This window comes from Epinephelus moara, chromosome 8 (assembly GCF_006386435.1).
Source record: "Epinephelus moara isolate mb chromosome 8, YSFRI_EMoa_1.0, whole genome shotgun sequence".
NCBI classification, from domain to species: Eukaryota; Metazoa; Chordata; class Actinopteri; order Perciformes; family Serranidae; genus Epinephelus; species Epinephelus moara.
Genome location: NC_065513.1, coordinates 42,297,100 through 42,317,699, shown reverse-complemented (window position 1 = coordinate 42,317,699; position 20,600 = coordinate 42,297,100). Strand labels below are relative to the sequence as shown.

The 20,600-nt window shown below is 41.2% G+C and overlaps 2 protein-coding genes across 3 annotated transcripts in view; one reads left to right on the top strand and one right to left on the bottom strand.

Moving 5' to 3' along the window:
• sh2d3cb (SH2 domain containing 3Cb) overlaps positions 1-20,600 on the bottom strand; it is a 51,573-nt gene that overhangs the window by 7,526 nt on the left and 23,447 nt on the right. For both annotated transcript variants that reach the window (XM_050050206.1, XM_050050207.1), the window contains 4 exons: positions 19,864-20,234; positions 17,606-17,706; positions 4,594-5,060; positions 1,152-1,267 (listed from right to left, as the gene is read on the bottom strand). In XM_050050206.1, coding sequence (XP_049906163.1) covers positions 1,152-1,267; positions 4,594-5,060; positions 17,606-17,706; positions 19,864-20,234 — 1,055 coding nt within the window. The remainder of the gene's footprint in view (positions 1-1,151; positions 1,268-4,593; positions 5,061-17,605; positions 17,707-19,863; positions 20,235-20,600) is intronic.
• LOC126393836 (UDP-glucuronosyltransferase 2B31-like) lies at positions 8,036-12,816 on the top strand. Its single transcript, XM_050050219.1, has 2 exons — positions 8,036-8,189; positions 10,707-12,816. The coding sequence occupies exon 2, from the start codon at positions 10,709-10,711 to the stop codon at positions 12,287-12,289; it is 1,581 nt and encodes a 526-aa protein (XP_049906176.1). The 5' UTR covers positions 8,036-8,189; positions 10,707-10,708; the 3' UTR covers positions 12,290-12,816.

Here is a 20,600-nt window from a genome sequence, read left to right as displayed (position 1 = left end):
TATATATAGCTAAAAGCTCTGCTGGTTTTCTACCCGGAAGTATTTGTAAACAACAAGGCGATTCCCTTTATCGTCCTGCCAGACGGATGAGTCATGGCCTTGTAAAAGATTATGTTTGGTGAGAATGTGTCGCCGCAAACGTGACAAACATCCACTGAACTTTGACGGCGTTTTCTGCAAGCACGGCTGAGCGATTTTGTACCGCTACACGTGTTTCTAGTGGGACTATGTTTACAAGCACAAGAGTTCAGCGAGCCACCGAAGGACCGCCCTGCAGATTTACTATTGGTTCTGCAACGTAGGGAGTTTTTTAAACTCTGAAATTGTATCCGCCCTTCTAAACACAAAATCAGGGAGAAAGACATCAGTCTTTAGTTAAGCAAAGCGTCTAAAGACTGACTTGTGAGTCTAACTTTTGAGAAGACATTCGGTTAATCAGTGTCTGTTGGTGAGTCTGTGCTCGTTGGGAATTATAGTTGCTGATTGTTAATGACGTCAGAGGCCACAAAGGTGACACAAGGTGAGATTTCGATTGATAGGATCTCAAATCACCACCGATTTTAAATGAAAATTGTAGAATCAGTTAATACATGTTTTCAACTGTTTTTAAATGTCATGTTATATTCAATTGCCCTGTTTGTCAGTTTTATGTCCACTATGTCTATTTTCATGTGAAGCACTCAATGCTTATAACTCCCTTATTGTAAAGCTGCATTTTTTGTATGAAAGGTGCTGTATAAATATGGTTTCTTATTCTTATTATTACACATAGTATGAGCAAGTTTTGACACCTAGTAAAGATCCATGAACCAATAAAAACTACTGTACAACTTCCTGTGTGTTTTCAGCGTTTTGTCAAATTAAAGTTGAATTTACAAAACAGGTAGAGGGTTTCTCTTCTTTTTCTTCCTGTGCTGACTGTCACTTTTGCTTGTTAAATGACAGGTGTGACCGCCAGCAGATTACAGCAGCTGCAGCTGGTCGGTGTTATCTCTATGAGTAAGTACTTTAACAAAAGGCTTAAATGAATTTGCTCTCTGCCAGCCTCCCTTTGTGTACTCGGCCAAAGAAACACCACTCTGTCGGATCGCGTGTGGATTGTTTGTACATTTGTTAGTTGGAGGCTCCTTGGTTTCTGAATCCTCTCTCACCTCTCCAGCAGGTCCAGTCTCAGCTGTTGGCCATGTGGCAACGTGAGCAGCTCCATGCCAGAACTGACTCCCATCATCCTTTGCACCTCCGGAGTCACCTCCAGAATTCTGGCCACCTGGGAAACACAGACACGTGATTGTTTGTATTTGATGGGTGATGTAATGCACAGTATCTGTCAACGTCATGTGTGGTGTGTTTGATTTTTGTTTTCTTTGGCCCTGTCTACATGTACACAGATATTTTCCTCTGTGTTTCGACCTCTTGTCCACACGCACAGAGTTTTAGGTCACCGAAATGGGGATTTTTTTAAAAGTGCTTTCTAAAGTGCAGATTTTTTTAAACTCATGTAACTGTTTATTTTTGTGGAACGTTTTATATACTGATGTCATCTCCTAAATTCAAGCACGCCCATTGCTGCTTTGTGTAATGACCAAACATTAGAAACGACAACAACAATGACCGACTACCTGTTTGGTCTAATGACTACAGCCCCTTTTCCACTGCACAAAAAACCCACTAACACGCGCTAACATTTGGCTTTTCAGGTCACAATCGACATTCACACCCTGGTTGAATGCAGTAGTCACAGGTACTTATCTTCTCCGGCTCCAAGTGGCATTGATGGAAATACAACACCTGGGTGAACGCTCTAATTTCAAACCTCTTACCTGTGAGATACAATGACACGCTGCCACAAAATTCCATTCGTCTCCACTCAAGCAGCGCTCAAACATCGATCCAAATTAGTCTGCACCGAGTTTGAAAAGCTTGACTAAGAGATATAGGCCCAATCCCAATACCCCCCCTTGCCCACTACCCCTTGGCCCTCGAAATGAAGCAGCGAGGGGTAGGGGTAGAAATCTTTCCCTAGGAATTGGGACACCACTCACTACGTCACCACGTCGGTTACGTTCACGCATACGTAACTATTTTAAACAGGAAGCTGCGAGCCATCTACATTTCCAACTGGCATCTACAGTGGAGTCTCATTCATCCTACCGATCGCGTTTGCCGCATTCATCATGCTTCATTTGATGAACAACAGATGACAGGGGACTTCTGCTAGCTAGCTAACCAGCTAACATTATGAGGCAGCATAGTTATGCTGGCTGGCGTGTTATCGTAATGTGAAAAGTCCGACAATTTTGCAGAACAGGACAGATGACAGACGCCAGAGCTAGCTAACAAGCAACTTGACGACGGTAACATGAGCTATGTATGAACTTTTTTCTCCGTCTTTTGCTCGGAGGTAGCCATGGCGACGTCTACCCCTCGCTGGCAAGTCAGCATCCGGCAGTAGCTCAGTCCATAGGGACTTGGGTTGGGAACCGGAGGGTCGCCTGTTCGAATCCCCGTCCGGACCAAAATATGGAGCGTGGACTGGTGGCTGGAGAGGTGCCAGTTCACCTCCTGGGCACTGCCGAGGTGCCCTTGAGCAAGGCACCAAACCCCCCAACCGCTCGGGGCGCCTCACCAAGGGCAGCCCCCTCCCTCTGACATCTCTCCACTTAGTGCATGTATAGGTCCTGTTTGTGCATGTGTGTGTCTTTCGGACCTGTGTGTAATTGACAAGCGAGAGTGAAAACATTGAATTTCCCCTCAGGGGGATTAATAAAGTAAATAAACTTAAACTTAAACTTAACTTAAATCCCTCGCTTGCAAGGGCTAGTTTCATACCCACTACCCCTCGTTATGACCCCTGCCCCTACACGCAAAAAGGAATTGGGACACCACTACCCCTCGCGTGAACGCGCAAATGTAGGGGTAGGGCCAAGGGGTAGGGCTAAGGGGGGGTATTGGGACGGGCCCATAAAAAGGTTTTCACAGGCCTCCATGCTGCTTTCTGCTGTTTACTAGCTGTTCTCCGCCCACAACTGTCTGTGATGTCAAACATAACCCATCAAAAAAAAAAAAAACACACAGAAAATCATACTCGTCTGCTGCAGAGCTGGCAAAGGGGTGTATGCCTAGAATTTACCTGTGTTTAAAAAAACCCATGTACATGCACTCATTTTGGTGGGAAGGGTTTATACTTTATACTTAAACTTAGTATTTCTGCACCACTTGATGGACGAATGAAGCCAACTGCTGTAACCAATGTCTTTGCTTCACCTCGGTGTCCATAATTTAAGTCTGCCAGAAACTGCGGTTTTGGAACCAGCCAACAGTGGGACACTTTCCAAAGTGAGACTGTTAAAATCTTTCAAATCTCCAGAGCATCACTCTTATCGTTGAGTGAGCTCCTTCATCCTTAAACTGAATGGGAATTGACAGTGATGAGATCTCCACTAACTGTTTAGGAAAAAAGTAACGTTAGCCTGTACACTTGAGTGCTTTTGTGGCGAGGGGAGACTGCTAAAGACGCTGGTGAGTGTTTGGAGTTGTTTTTGCGTTCAAGTGTGTAAAATAAAAGTCATGTGAACAGATATATTTTTTTAAAACAGACAGGGAAAATATCTGTTTTCACAAATGTCTGTATACGTGTAGACACGGCCTCAGTTACTGGTAACTGTATGAGCAAGACAATACGCTCTGACATGTCCTTGTTTGTCTAAGAACCTCATCATGTGTTATAATTTATTCTGTGTACAGAAAACCCTTGTAAATTCTGAATTAAAATGTGCATTTAAACACTACATTGTCACATTGTCATCTTCTGGTTAAAGCAAACAGTTCCCAATCGACACATGCAGCAGATACAGAGCAACATAAGCATTAATCTAAAGTAGTGTTTGTGGCCTGCTGATGAATGTAACTCCAATATTCACTCTTCTTTAAGCACTGATTTGTTCTCCACCAACTCCCGAAAGAAACATCTGTCCCTTTAGCTGCTGAATGTTCCACTTTGTTCACCAGCTGGTCTCTAATCAATCAATCAATCAATCAATCAATCAATCAATCAATCAATCAATCAATCAATTTTATTTATAAAGCCCAATATCACAAATCACAATTTGCCTCACAGGGCTTTACAGCATACGACATCCCTCTGTCCTTATGACCCTCACAGCTGATCAGGAAAAACTCCCCAAAAAAAACCCTTTAACGGGGAAAAAAACGGTAGAAACCTCAGGAAGAGCAACTGAGGAGGGATCCCTCTTCCAGGACGGACAGACGAGCAATAGATGTCGTACAGAACAGATCAGCATAATAAATTAACAGTAATCCGTATTCCGTATTCTAACTGGGTCTGTCTGTTGTTTCTTGCTGAGCACAGCAGGTTTAAAAGAGTACTTCCTTAAAAACAGCTGCCTGGAAATGATAAAAGCTGTGAACTGAATCAAAGCAGTTGTGTTGTGGGCCATAAGGAGCAGAAAGGTTGTGTAGAGTTAAGGAGGATCACTGGTGATAACACAACGAGCGACCCCTTTGTATATTATAAATGGTCATTCTAACCACTGTTGATGTAGAAGTATTGATTAGAGCAGCTTTAACTCGTACCATGCAGTCAGCCTTGGTGATATGTTTGGCCGCTGTCCTGGGGTCGACCTCGGCCAGCAGCTCCTTCACCCTCCGCAGGATGGCCACCTCCAAAGGCTTATTCTCCTTGGGCATCAGCGACGACTGGTACCTGCTTGGTTTGAATGATGATTCCGTCTCCACTACAGGCGAGAAGTACACGTTCCCGTCCTCCGACCTTAGTGGATCTACGCCCACTGACCCTTCCTCCGCCCGCAGCCTCTCAACATAGCTCTGGGGGCCGGGGTACAGCTCCGTGTAGCAGCTCCCACCTGCATCAGAGGATGGGGAGTCGTGGTTCAGATGTGGCTGGGGTCTGTCGTCACACTGTCTGTGGAGGGTGCTGCTGGGAGAGGGCAGGGGTCGGGCGGTATCCAAGCGCCTGGAGAGGGACGGGGATGGAGCCACGCTGGTTGCTCGGCTACTGCTAGGGCTTCTGGACTGTGGTGCTGGAGATGGAAGAAGAGAGGGAAAAGACAATTATTTATGAATGCTGGCAACAATGTTTTTCAGTCCACTTTTACTGATGATGAAGTGATGAAATGATGAAGATATGAGTCAGCTTTCAAGAAAGGCAGATAAAAAATATCCACTGGTTCTTAGTTAAAGGGGCGATACACTATATTCAGAGCGTATCTATGACTCAGAGTCTGATTCAGACTGACTATGGAAGTGGCTGAGCCAGTGGCTAGCAGCTAATGGTGCTAACACAGACCCAAAAGAAGTGTGCCAGGCTTTCAAGCCAATTTTTGTGTCAGCAAAACAGTGGAATTAAACTTCCAAGCTGATCATGTGATGCCACTGGGCCTGAAAAGACTTTTTCCCTTAGACTTACATTGTGAAAGAGATGTCTGTATATCAGTGGATGGATTTTTTGGAGCGTAGCAACAACCATGAAATGACTCGTTTTACTATCAGGATTTAATCAGTTCCAACTGATAACACAACACACAAAGTCTAAAAGAACCACACGATTAAATAATTTTATCCCCATTCAAGTTAGCAGAGCCGGAGGTCTCTTATGCACCTGCTCTATAGGCCACACAGTGCAGAAGCAGCTCCTAAAACCCGGGTAATTTTATATATTGAATGTTTCTGGCGTTGTGTGACACTGAGCAACTTTCATAGAAATTAACCAGTTACACCCATGTGCTAACAGCATAAACAGTGCTAACAATGGCAACACTACTGTCAGAGCTAACAGTGTCAGTGGGGGTAAACGAGGATGAAGACTATGCCTCTGCAGTGCAGAGCAGCAGCAAACAGCTAGCCAGTGCCGAGACTCACATGCACACACTTGTGCACACGGTCGGACCATCTCCTACAACAAATAACAGAGAAGCTCTGTTGAAAACACACACACTATATGCTGATATATTTCTGCTCTGAATGTTGCATACAGATCTATTAAGACATAAATATTTTTGCCTAAGTTCACAGAATTCTAGATTAATTTTCTTTTAAAAATTATCTGCTTGCTGAAATTTTTATCAAACAGAAAATAATGCATTTGTTGGGAACTATTTTCAGCGGTGGATTAATCCACATTTAGTGCTTTTATGAGTATCTATGGCAGCAGGACAGTAAGTGTGACACTGAGTCAAACTAAACTACAGTGTGTCTGTACATGGTAATGAAGGAGCATGTCACCCAGTGTGGCAGTGTAGCTCACTGATGTGATTTTAATAGTTTTTGGCCAACAGTGGAGCTCTACAGCACAGAGGGAGAAGATATATCAGGCTCTGAATACACAGAATACTTGTTACTTGTTCGTTTACAGACTATCAAAACTAAAATTATCACCTCACTGTTGTTCTGCCTCCACAAACCAGTCAAGTTGCAGTTTACATCTGTGTCTGCCCAGACTCAAATGTTGCCGGCGTCAGTTGACAATGCTTCAAATATGGATGTTGCTGCAAAGAAGCTAAAAATCTAAAACACGGACGCTTCACACACATCTTCAACCAGCAATCACAATCCGCGCAGTTTCAAGATTAGACTCATTACTCAGTATCTGACAAAAAGTCTCCTCTTCTGTTCCTGAGATATGACGAAGCGTAATGGACAGAAAAGTGTTTTATGCAGAACATGATGATGTCACAGTGAAGCTGACATTTGACCTTTTGGATATAAAATGTCATCACTTCATCATTTTATCCTGTTAGACATACGTGAAATTTTGTTGTAATAAGTGAATAATTCTTGAGTTAGGGCCAAAAATAAGTTTTTTGAGGTCACAGTGACCTTGACCTTTCGCCACTAAAATCGAATGAGTTCATCATTGAGTCTAGGTGGACGTTTGTGCCAAATCTGAAGAAATTCCCTCAAGGCTTTTTTGAGATATCACACTTACCAGAATGAGATGGATGCAAGTTCACAATGACCTTGACCTTTGATCACCAAATTCTAATCAATTCATCCTTGAGTCCAGGTGGACGTTTGTGCCAAATTTGAAGATATTCCCTTGAGGCCTTCTTGAAATATTATGTTCACAAGAATAGGATGCACCAAGTCACATTCACCTTGACCTTTGACCCATGACCATGCAAATCTGATCATTTCATCTTGGAGTCAAAGTTGACGTTTGTGCCAATTTTGAAAGATGTAGTTGAGATATTGCATTTATGAGAATGGAACAGACGTACGGACAACCTGAAAACATAATGCATCTGCGTCTATCACCAACACAGAAACATAAAAATATCACAGACACACCCGTTAGATGAAGCTGGAGTGTCAATGAGTTGGACTCTGGTCCTTCACCTCAGCTTCTGTGTAACACGCGTTCTATTGCGAAACTCATTTGTCATATCGACTGTGTCAAAGTCTGTAAACAAGGTTATGGAGTTCATGTTAAAGCACACTGCCTGGTTACACGGTGATGACCTTAACATTATGTCATGCACACTGATGCAGCCGCAGTGATTTAATTTGACTGCTTTCACTCCATACTTACATTTTTTGTATATATTTAAAATTTTGCAATCTTTTATTTTAATCATGTCCAATGTGTCTTGTTTCCTCTTTTTTCACATATTTTTTTTTTCATTTCACTTGTACAATTTAATGTTTAATGCTTCTGCCTCTGTGATTTTAATAATCAATTTCTTTAATCATGAATACATCACGATCTCATTGAAATAAAGACTTGCTCCAAAAATTTATAGTGTTTAAAGACAAAAACAAGAAAATGTGATTTAATAAGGAATAAAACAAACAAAATAAATCTCACCAAATCTCATCAAATTAATTTACTATTGTTCCACAGTAACCTGCCACCACAGATCAGTCCTATCTCATTACTACATCTTATGGTCAAGGTCCAAGTTTGCTTCCGGAGATTCTCATTGAGCCAGTTCTTCCCCTATTTAGCCAATCTGCTGCTGCTGCTGCTGCTGCTGCAGCATACTACACACACCCTGAACTTTACTCCTACTCAGAGCCAACACCCTCTGAGCTGCTTTAACCATTGGAGCCGGACGACAGTCAGTCAGAGAGCCATTTGCTGTGAGGGAGGCTGGATGTGCAGACAACAAGCTGGTGCTGACAGGTGAAATCCGTTGACCTGGCTGCTCCTGGTAAGTCTTTGGATCAAAGAATCAAGACCAGTGTGAGAGTTTCACAGGCTAAGATTGGGATAAGGCTGGTGGGATGTGGATTTAAAGCTACAATTTTACTGATTTTAACAGTTATTTTTGTGTTTTATGTTGTATGACGTATAACTATGATGTATAGTGCATGCATAGAGCGTTCATGTAAATCCTGAGAACCTGCAGATGGATGCTATGGTCTCAAAGTCTAACGACTTCCAGATGTTTCCTGTTGACATGTTCAACAGAAGCAGGACTGCACTTTTTGACACTCTGTGAATGAGTACTGTTTGAAGCCAGGTTCCTCAACTACTGTATTTTGAAAGTTCATCTCATAGACAGAATAATGTCCAGGTTTGGATGTTTAGATGAGCAGACTCACTGCAACAGGAAAACATAATGACAACCAGATAAAAAATAAAACAAAGTATTTTATGTATATGGGAACCAGATTAAAAACAAAGTGTCTGATGTCTAAGTAAAAACCAGGCTCAAAAGCAAAATTTTCCATGTAATTAAAGCAAGAGCATTAAGGGATTATTTTGGAAACAGATGCCTATCAACCCAAAACATTTCCTCATTTTGTTTCCTGTTCACAGAAAGTGTCAGGACCAGAGTGGTTTTTGTTCCTTTTACAGAGAACATGTACATGTATTTATTTTGGCTATTTCATGCATTGCTCAAACCTCCCAGGTCTCCAATGTCTCCAAAATTTTTATAATTCACAAAAAATGTTGTACTCATTTTTAATTATAGCCAGAAATAGGTCACATTATTAGTTCTACTAGTATGTAAATTGAGTTATGGATTACTTTTTAATTTAAATGTGCTATAATGTGTATTATTATTATCATTATTATTATTAATTTTATAATGTTTGCAGCACTCTATGCAGCTAAAGCTAAACTTTATTCTCACTGCTGTGGTTCTTATTCTTGTTAGCACCATGTGTGAAGGCTTGTCTGACCTTTGGCCTTGTAAATACATAAGGCAGCTGCTATTGATTCCCCTTTTCATAGTCCAACACCTATCATTACCGAGCAACACAAGTGCATGTGCACAAAGCTGTGAAACCTGAGAACATCTACCAAGTTCAAAAAGCTTTCCTAAACCTCCTGAGAATTAGCAGCAGGAATTCTCTGTGAGGTTATGTAATCAGGAGACTGTTATTGAGCTGTTGGGATTCTGGATGTTATGTAAGTTTTGGAGCAGTGTGCCTCTGTTTGCTGAAAATCCTTTCCCTTGTAGTTACATGCATTCACTTTGTTTTGGCTGCACTACTGGAACTTTTAGTTGGCATGCTTGATAGTCGTTGCACTCAACTGTGAGTAGGTGGTATTTGTTCATCTCAGGGGTGCTAAATGTTCCTGAAGTTGACAGCAGCTAACATCAATAACCATGTGTACTGGTGCTATTTTGCCTGGCACACAACAGTCTTACTCCCAACTGGCAAAACTAAGAAGGCACTATGTCTGCATCTTAATCGATTAAACTAAGAAATTAAATTTGTAATAAGCTATCAAACATTTGCATACTTATTGGCATAGCCACAGGGATCAACATGACAAAAGTGTCATTATCTGCCAATGTCCACAAAGGTCCATGTGGACCTCTGAATGGAAGTCCAAAATGCGGCCCAAACTTTAAGACTATAGATGCCATCCTGTGCATGTCTGCTGTCCATGTCCATTTTGAAGGATATTCGTCCCTTTATACTTGACTAGATAAGTGCCTCTTCTCCTTTGACTAACATCAGCTCAGGTCTTTCTTTTTTCAAACAAACACAAGAACAATGTGACTTTTATGGGAACTCAAATGTCACCAACTTCTTCTAAACTGTCCACCAAAATTAGTTTTAAAGAATCTGAGGTGACAAAAAGGCCATTTTACACATGCAATACCCAGAGCACATTTCTGGTTCTTTTGAAGTTTGTTTGAACTATGTTAATAATTCTACTGACCGTACTCCTGAAAAAATAAATTGTAGTTCTACTAAGGATCAATTAGTGGGTCATCTGGGAGCTGGACAACTCACAAACTCTGGTTAAAGGTTTTGATGATGGCAGGGTGTGCTGTCTCTTAAAAAACCTGAACTTTGTGCAGATATTCTATTTTTATCTAACCATTTACCAGACTTCGCAAATTACCCCAGCATCGAAATGATCCTCAGAGGATCCTTAGACTAAAATGAGAAGATCTAAAACTTCATTTATTGCAGATTTGAGTCGGAACACAGAGCTGCAGCTGCATGGTGCTTCTCGTCCTATCATTTTTTTAAATATAATCTTATCATTAAAAGGTTCAGGACCTCTGCAACACGGTAAGTCTTATCATTGTCTTATGAAGCATTAAACATAGTTTGCAAATGAGTCCATCGTCCAGATTTACAAGTCCAGCTTCCAGATATCTGTTCAGCTGTTAGTTAGGGTGATGCATACTCTTAAACTCAAGAACTGTAAGGCCTTGCTGAGCAGGATTGATCTAACATTCTCACATCTCTTTCAGAGATGTACCAACTGATCTTAGCGGCACTTGTGGTGCTGCTCTGCTCTTCACCCTTGGTAAATGGAGGGAAAGTCCTGGTGTTCCCCTGTGATGGAAGCCACTGGATCAACATGAAGGTCCTTGTTGAGGAGCTTCACTCCAGAGGCCATGAAATCACAGTCATGCGTCCAGCAGACAGCTGGTACATCAAGCCAGACTCCCCGTTCTACAAGTCCATAACAATAAATTCTCCCGCTGGTTTTGATGAAGAACAATTTGGATCATTTGTAAAAACAATGGTCAACTTGCGGCGGGATGGTGCTTCACTTTGGACTCGTATATCTCTGGAGTATGAACTGGTGGAACAGTTCTATGAGATGCATAAGAAGTTGATTCAAATGACGGGGGAGATGTTTGAGAATACCAAAATGATGCAGAGCCTCCATGATGCCAAATATGATTTGGTTTTGACAGACCCTGCGCTGGGTCCAGGGGTGCTTCTCACTCATCGTTTGGGTCTTCCACTAGTCTTTAATGTGAGGTGGACTATTCAAGGTGATGGGCATCCTGCAATTGCACCTTCCCCGCTTTCCTATGTCCCAATACCAGGGTCAGAGCTGAGTGACAAGATGACCTTTACCGAGAGAGTCAAGAACGTCCTTTACTATTTCTTCACTTGTTTTCAAATTTGGTATGTCACAGACCAAAACTACAAACCATTTGTTCATCGTTACTTTGGTAAAGATGTACACTACATGGAGCTGTTTCAGGCGGCAGACATCTGGCTGATGAGGAATGATTTTACCTTTGAGTTCCCACGACCCACAATGCCAAACATCGTCTACATGTCAGGCTTTCAATGCAAACCCTCCAAGCCCCTGTCGAAAGAATTAGAGGACTTTGTCCAGAGCTCTGGTGAGCACGGCGTCATCATTATGACATTGGGAACCCTGGTGGCAAAACTTCCTGATGACATCGCTGAGGAAATTGCCGCAGCTTTCGCCCAGCTTCCTCAGAAGGTGCTCTGGAGACACAAAGGCAAAAAACCATCCACCCTCGGCAACAACACCTTGATCTTGGACTGGCTGCCCCAAACTGACCTCCTGGGTCACCCCAAGACCAGAGTGTTTGTGGCCCATGGAGGCACCAATGGAATACAGGAGGCCGTCTACCATGGTGTCCCTCTGGTCGGCCTACCCCTCATGTTCGACCAGCATGACAATTTCTTCAAGATGAAAGTAAGAGGTGTGGCCAAAGTCCTGGACATTGCAACTGTGAACAGAGACAACTTCCTGGAGGCGCTGAAGGAGGTACTCTATGACCCAACCTACAGGGAGAAGATGAAAGCGCTGTCCAACCTGCAGAGAGACCAGCCCATGGAACCACTGGACCGGGCCATGTTCTGGATCGAGTTTGTCATGAGGCACAAAGGAGCAGCACATCTGAGGACAGAGTCTTACAAGATGTCCTGGATCCAGTACCACTCAATTGATGTGGTGGCGTTTCTGCTGGCAGTTGTTTTGCTAGTATTTGCTGTTTTCATTTGTGCAGTTAAATTTTTGTGGCGGAAAGTGTTTTCTGGAAGCAAAGTCAAAAAGGAATGATGAATGTGAAGTGTTCTGCTCTGTATTTAGAGTCCTGAGCAGGATACAAACATTCTTACACTGGTAAAGTGTGACGTAAAGTGGTCATGCTCTGTTTCTTTGTGTGTTTGTTAGAAAGATGATTAAAACATATGTATCAATGCAGTTTGGTAAAACGTTAAAGCTCAAGTCAAATGAGCCACCTTTAATCCATATCCACGATTCTTCTGACTACTTTGCTGTTTTTTGAGTAGAATTTTTCTTCCTGTTTTTCATTTTTGAGGTTACTGAAACAAATGTTCATGCTTAGTTTGCTAAGTATCCAGTTCTGTGTCAAACATCTTAAAATTTGTTATCATTTTGTATCTAAATGTTTTTTTGCAATAAAAAAAGAAAATAATGAACCATACAACTGTATGTGTTTATTGGAATTCATATGCACTGAATATTTTGTGTAAACTTAATAATGGGTACTGATTCTGTTAAATAAAGCACAACTTAAATGAATGGTGACATATTAAATTACTGTTTTGTTTCTTGAAGCAGGTATCAAGCAGGTATTAACCACCAGAGCCTGGCAGCTTATTGGTGTCTTCTTACACTACTTATATAGCTGAATTTGGGTTATTGTCATTAGGATACTGCCATTGTGTTTGAAGTTTCTGTTTACTTCTCACAATCATTTACTGTCTGACATCACAGCTGACTGTTTCACAGCTTTTAATATGTTTTTTAAAGAGATTTTTCTATTTGCATTTTGTCTTTATCTGAGAGATGACAGTGTGGACATATAGGAAACATGAAGACAGAGGGGTATGACATGCAACAAACAACTAATGCAACACAAATATATCTCGTTAGTGCTCCAATGGTGTGTCAACGACGGTCATTGAAACTCCTGCTGCGAAGGTGGTCGTTGGAGTCACATGAGGTCATTTGTGAACAACCATTGTTTTTAGAGGTTAAGCTGTTAAGTCTCCTGGGCAAGGATGAAAGGACAGCATCGCAGACCTCCTCCTCTACTGAGAGATGTTTTTTCCAATTTCACATAGATGGCTTCTTTTACACCTCTTATATAAAAAAACAGCTATAGCACTATAATACCATACTAGCCTGTGGTGTGTGTGGTGTGAGCACATCTTTATTATGAGCATTACGTCTATGTTTTATCTTTTGACACTTCTGTACTGCAGCATCATTTCCTCATCACCTAACAAACACGTATATCTGTGATTAACTAAAATAATTTGATACCATCGGCCATGTCACTGAATTGGTGTGTTTTTGACACAGATAAAATCAAAGCATCCTAAAAAGTTTTACAGTTGCCCTTCCCCCTGTGCACCAACTTTGCAGATGGTCTGTGTTTACTGGTTAGAGAGAAAGGAAAAAAAACATCCGTAAAGATTTTACAAGGCACTTTGGTGAAAAGTTAGACCTTCAGTCAGGTGATTAGTTTTTAACCTTGTGATTTTATGATATGGTGTTGCTGTGTTACCATTCCATACATTTATGAGTTAACTAGAGGGCACAAGAAATGAAATATTTTTTGTAAATGACTGATAGTGGATGTTGTCTCTCTTAAATAATGGATAACTAAAACTAGAATTACCACCTTGTGGTTGTAAGCCTCCGCGTACCAGTCAAGCTGCAGTCAGGGCAGGAATTTCACGAGGGCCATGGCTCTCGTGGCCTCCTCATTTGGCCCTGTGCCCTTGAAAAAAATATCTGCCCTAAGGCCACAGTGGCCTTGATGCCCTGCCCGCACTGCCCCAGGTGATTTTGCGGTTTTCTCCTCTGCCTCTTTCCTGTCAACACGGCTTTGACACCTGCGTCTTTTGAGAAAAAAAATGAGATGACATTCTGGACTCTTACTGAGCAACTTCAAATGAGACGATGCATACATCACCAGTGGGAGGTTTGATTCGAGCCTGGCACGAAGAGCTCGGACGGGCTGTAACGACAGTTTGACACCAATCTATCACCGGCCAACCAGGAGACTTCATCAAACGCCCGGGCAGGGATTGGCACTGAGACCCGGTATTAAACAACCCAAGGCAAGTTTAATCAACACCGTATAGTAAGCTAAACTATTATCGGCGTTACTTTTTAAAGTTTCGGTTTCATGTATCATCGTTCTGCCGCAGTGCAGATGAAGGGAATATAACTTCAAGATGACTCTAGTTAACGACAACTACGCTTGTTACTGTGAGTAAGTGTGATAAAACCTCTGCCAGCCAAGCCAATACTTTATCAATAGCTACATGTGATCAGCATGTAGACAGCCATATTTCAACCCGCTCTGTCCACAGTCTCTCATTCACCGCTATTATGATTTATGATCACAGTCAACACAAGCACATCGCACTCGCAAGGCTAACAGCAAGGTGTTAAAGACAAACTAAATGAAAGCTGTCTGTATGTAGGCTCACACTTTATCTGAAGATGCACCTGAGGCAGCCGACCTGCAGACAGTGAGTGTCCTCAGTAGAGGAGGGACAGAGAGCAGGATGAATAACTGATACTGATGTTTGTCTTCATGCTGAGATAACGTGACTTTCTTCACTCAGTATTGTGATGTCAGGAGGAATATTTATATTCCAGTGAGATATTATTGGGTTTTAAATAGTGACTTTGTTGTTGTAAACATGACTGTTGCTGCCATGGACTGTATAAAACTATATCCTGTGTAACTGACCTATAAGGAAAGCATCAGGAGGTGAGGTGTGTGCATGTGTGTGTGTGGAGGAGAGGGGAGAGGGAGATGCTGGTAGAGATACTGTTAATGTCACTTATTATGCTTCTGTGCATTGACAGCTCTTTTTAGTCTGTTTCTGCATCATGTTGAGGAGGGCCATGCCTGTATAAATATATATATGTATGCAAAAAAAAAAACAGTGGATCAGTTGCTCGCTGCTAAAAATGTGGCCTGTTGACATGATCTAGTTTTGAAATGCGGCCCAGTTGAAACAGTAATTGAATAGCTCTGCTGTAGTTTGTTTGTTTGTTAGCTATCTAACAACACATCAGAAATAACTGTAAGCCAGTCTTGTTCAGTGAATCAGTTTATCATCTACACTCAAAAAATATTTAGGCCTTATATTTAAGATAGTTTTCTTATAAATACATGAATCTGGTTGTTCTATATTTAAAACACATTGGGTTTATTAGTACTATTAAATAAATCACATTATTACTTATTATACTCATCATTATTACTTGAGCTTGTTTTATTTATTAGTCCTTCAATTCATTATGAACGTGGACTTAAAATCATTGTTTTATTTTATGGCCTTGCTGCCCTCAAAAAATTGACAACACGAAAGGCTAAGTGGCCTTGCCCCTAAAATGATGAAATTCCAGGCCTGGCTGCAGTAATAGATTACATCCATGTCTGTGAAAATGCCAGCATGAGGGCGTAATAAATACTGACAATTAAACAAAGGACAACTAAAACAAATGGTGACATATTAAATTACTGTTCTGTTTCTTGAAGCAGGTGTTATTATTAACCACCAGAGCCTAGCAACCTATTGGTTTCTTGTTACACTACTTATATAGCTGAATTAGTTTTGGGTTATTGTCATCAGGTAGCACTTACAGGACAATACCGTTGTTTATAGTTTCTGTTTATTTCTCACAGTCACTTATTGTTTTACATCAGATATCTTTTTCAGCATGTTTCTTTTATTTAAGAGCAGAGGTCTGCATAGAGAGAGAGAACCTAGAGACACAGGGTTATGGCAAGGTTTAATAAAGGTCCTGTACCATGGATGTTGCCATGAGGCTTTCTACATTTTTCAAGCCAAAAAAACCCCACAACAAATTAAAGGGAAAGCCTGATATTTTTCAACCTGACCCCTGTTTTCTCATGTCTCTGTATTTCAGTAACTAACGGGAACAACAATTTCTTTAATTTGGTCCAGTATTAAGCCAGAGCGCTGCAATGTAACCACTCTTGGCTGGTTCGCACCGACATTTTACATCCACTAAAAGTGCTTGTTTTTGCCACCAACACCTCAGATTATTCTTCTAAGTGTCTGACGACATAATGGAAGGAATCCCTTTTTACATTTAACTGGGTGCATTAAGGGTTTACTTGAGTCAAACCAGAGTTGGTGACTGTTGAAGCAGTGAAAAGACGAACAGAGACAGTTTTTGTGTTTTTATTTTGTTTCTGTCAACTTCGAATGATGTGTGTTTTACGATGATAAAATACTGTTTATTTGAATGGAGTCTGGTGGTTTTGGCTGTTTCTGGTTAAACACAAAGGATCCTACTCTTCGACAAAAACGTCAGCCTCTACAGGGATCCTTCTCGTAAGGTTTCATACACTTAGAATAACAATCTCATTGTCAGCAAATATAACAGCAACAGAAATCTTCATTGGAAATACAACTATTATAAATACAATAATCAACAACAACCAGTGCAACAAAAAATATAAAAAAGTAGCTATAACTTAAAAAACGTCTTTGAACAAATAAAAACATGAAGGCGTTGTAGTGTGTGTGGTGAGAGCACATCTTTATCATGAATTTTAAATACATATGGTTCATCTTTTGACATTTCTGTCGTATCTACTTACTAATCACCCGACACACACGTGCACCAACACAAATGTCTTTGATGAACCAAGATAATGTGATATCATCACCCATGTCATTAAACTGGACAGGATCTATGATACAGATTATATCAATAAAACCTAGAACATTTTGTTATAATTGCACCAATCATGTAGAACATTAGATAAGTGATTTCCAATTTCCCCGAGGGCCAGTATTGGTTAATCATGCAAGATCACTTTGCTTTTTTTCCATTCACCTCACAATGGCAGGATTGTCATATGGCTTGTAGACATGCAATAGAAACTACGCAGGTAGAACTAACGAGTTTTCATTAATGGAGGTTAAACAAGCAAATGAGCGGTTACCTAACAGCAGACATTTCCTGCTACGCTGCAGACGTGACCACAGCTGAGATGCGTAAAGTCAACGGCGAGGGCTGCCGCTTCTAGGAGCGTCATAAGTTTGATACTTTTTCACTGAAAGATGAAACAGTTGTATTTGTATTATTTGTATGTGATTTTTATTTACTAATTCATATGGTGCGAGAAGCAGCTGGCCCTCCAGGTATTTTCACCATTCAAAAAAGTTTCCACACCCTTGGTAGAGATGGTGCACCTTCTGTACTTGCCCACCAAAGTAAAACTAACAAAACACTCCCTGGTGGACTGACTTGGGACAGAGGACATGTTTGGAATTTCAAGTTGACCTTATTTTCACCTGTTAGCCCTGAGGAGTATTTTCAGGTTCAGTTCATTATTAAACTTACTGTTGCTGTTCAGAGAGACAGAGGATTCTCCAGCAGTCAAAAGAGGCCGGTCGTCCTGTTCACTGTTCACATCTGCCTCCCTGTGGTGGAGAGAGGAAGGACTGCATGGAGACACAGAAAAAGAGAGACAGAGAGATGGCAGATAGTTATCACACAGGAAACAGTAACTCATTTTGAATTTGTTTTATATAAAGAGGGAGTTGTGTCGTCTGTTATGTTGCTTCTTACATCTTATCAGCCTTTATTACAACTACAATTACCGCCTTGCAATTGTGTGCCTCTGTGCACCAGTCACATTGCTTTTACAGTTTACATCCATATCTGTGAAAACATGGATGCTTCACACCCACCTTCCCCCCGACAGCACAGAGGATCTGTACAATCAGCACAGTTTTAAGGAGGACACCAAGATTAGAGTCACTAATATTTGACCAAATGTCTTTCCTTATGTTCCTAAGATATGACTTTGAACAATGGTAAGAAAAGTGTTTTTGCAGAACATTATGATGTCACAGTGACGTTAAATTTTTGACCTTTTGGATATAAAATGCCGTTCATCATTTTATCCTTTTAGACATTTCTGTAAAATTTCATAATAATTAGTGTTTGAATTCTTGAGTTTTGGCCAAAAACACGTGTAGTGATGTCGCAGTGACCTTGACCTTTGACTTTCGATCACCAAATTCTTAACAGTTCATTACTGAGTCCAAGTGGATGTTTGTGGCAAATTTGAGCCAATTCCCACAAGGCATACTTAAGTTATTGAGTTCACAAGAATGTGACGGACCCAATGTCACAGTGACCTTGACCTTTGACCACAAAATTTAAGCAGTTCATTATTAAGTCCAATTATACAACAGTTAGTTCCGGCCCTGTAATCTGATTGGTCGAGAGACAGTAAAACCGTGACGATATTGGAGTACAACATCACGGTTATTTCACTGTGTATGTATCACTCCGCCTCACAGCTGATTGCAATCAACAATCAAATCAAAACTGACGGTTAGTGTCAGTTAGGTCAGCAGTTGCGTTGTAGGCTAATTAATCCACTGTCAAACAGCCAAAAATATGGATTTATTTCCTAAAATAAGTTTTGAATTGAACTATGAATGGTCATCAGAGGAAGATGAGGGAGGGGAGAAGCTGAATCCATCTGAGCACACATCCAGGTTTGTCAGTGTTTCATCAGTGGAGCTCAATGACTTGGAGAAAAGCAACATACTGTCAGATCAGAAGGCAGAGTCGGCTGTGCCTGTGAAGCCACAGTCCACCATGCAGTCACCAGAGACTTATTTCACCGGCTGCACAATTAATGGAAACGTGCAGATAAATGTGTATAAAGAGTAAGTGCCTGGCGCACCATGTCTGCGTTACATAGCAACGGTGACAGCGGAGTCCTGAGGGAACTATTTTTGTTGGCGGAAGACAAATAAAATGCTTAAATTATCTATTTTGTCCTCATTTTCAACATTTCTTAATCAGCCTTGCTTATTTAACTGTTAAACTGTTGTATAAAAGCAATATCACACTGGAGCTCATGATGTTATACTCGTATATCGTCACGTGACTGTCTTCGGCACTCGGCCTGTGGCCTGTTGCCTATGACCGAATCACAGCGTGACGAGTATAACATCACTCCCTCTCGTGTGATATTGCTTAAGTAGATGATGGTGTCAAATTTGAATAAATTCCCTCAAGGCGTTTTTGAGATATTGCATTTGCGAGAATGATACGGACGAGGTCACAGTGACCTTGACCTTTTGACCTTTGACCATCAAATTCTAATCAGTTCATTACTAAATCCACGTGGATGTTTTTACAAAATTTAAGAAAATTCCTACACATTATTCCTGAGATATAACATTCACAAGAATGAGATGTATGCAAGGACACAGTAGCCTTGACCTTTGACCACTAAATTCTAATCAGTTCATCATTGAGTCCAGGTGGATATTTGTGCCAAATTTAAAGAAATTCCCTCAAGGTACTGTTAAGAAATCCCATTCATGAGAATGAGACAGACTAGGTCACAGGGACCTTGACCTTTGACCTACAACCAACAATCAATTTATCGAGTCCAAGTGGACGTTTTCACCAGATTTGAGGAAATTTCCTCGAAGTTTCTTGAGATATCGCGTTCACGAGAATGGGACGGACGGATGGACAACCCATAAAAATAATGCCACGGCGATCGCCAGCCTGGAGGCATAAACAGTGAAAAAATGAAGTGCTCTAGTCTCTTTTTAGTGAAACCTTACCTTCTCGGACAAACCCTCTCTTCTCCGCTGTGGCAGGAAGGCGGGCTGACGGCAGTGCCAAAGGCCGTCTCCAGGTAGCTGAGAGGCAGCGTCCTGTTTACCGGATGGTGAATCTGAGCTCCACACCACCGGGTCAAAGCTGCCTTGCTGCCCACGTAGAAGTGAACAAGAGCCGGTAAAGAGTCGAAGGCCTCGCCCTCCAGGCTGTACTGTACCCGAGTGTACGTCTCACCGGACTGAACCACCGTCCTCCTGATGACAAAGTGAAGTGTTTTCTGCTCCCAGTGGCTGGTGAGGACAAAGTCGCCCTGACTGGACTGAGAGTCTCTGATGAGGAAGTCTCCGTGGTTCACCACCAGGCTCTCTGACACCTGAGGAGACATTTTAATCATTAATTAATATTGATAAATATTATGGAAATACACAAGTTCTCAAAGAAGGTTCAAACTGCTTAGCAGTGATCAGTGTGATGACTTTATTTTTGGCAACATTATAACAAATTTGATTGGTTAAAAATGGTGCCACAACCATTTTTATTGTTGATTTTTTTTGCAGGTAAAGGATATGTCTATGTTGAGGTTGGTGTGAAAAAACGTTGGGTTTGGTTTTAGTTTTGGCTTTGCCTTATTAAATTAGTTCAAATTGGGATGAGGCTGACATAAATAAAGTGCATCTGTTCTGTGGACTTATATAATGAAGAAGTATATCTGATATCTGAGATTCTCAAATAGAAAAGC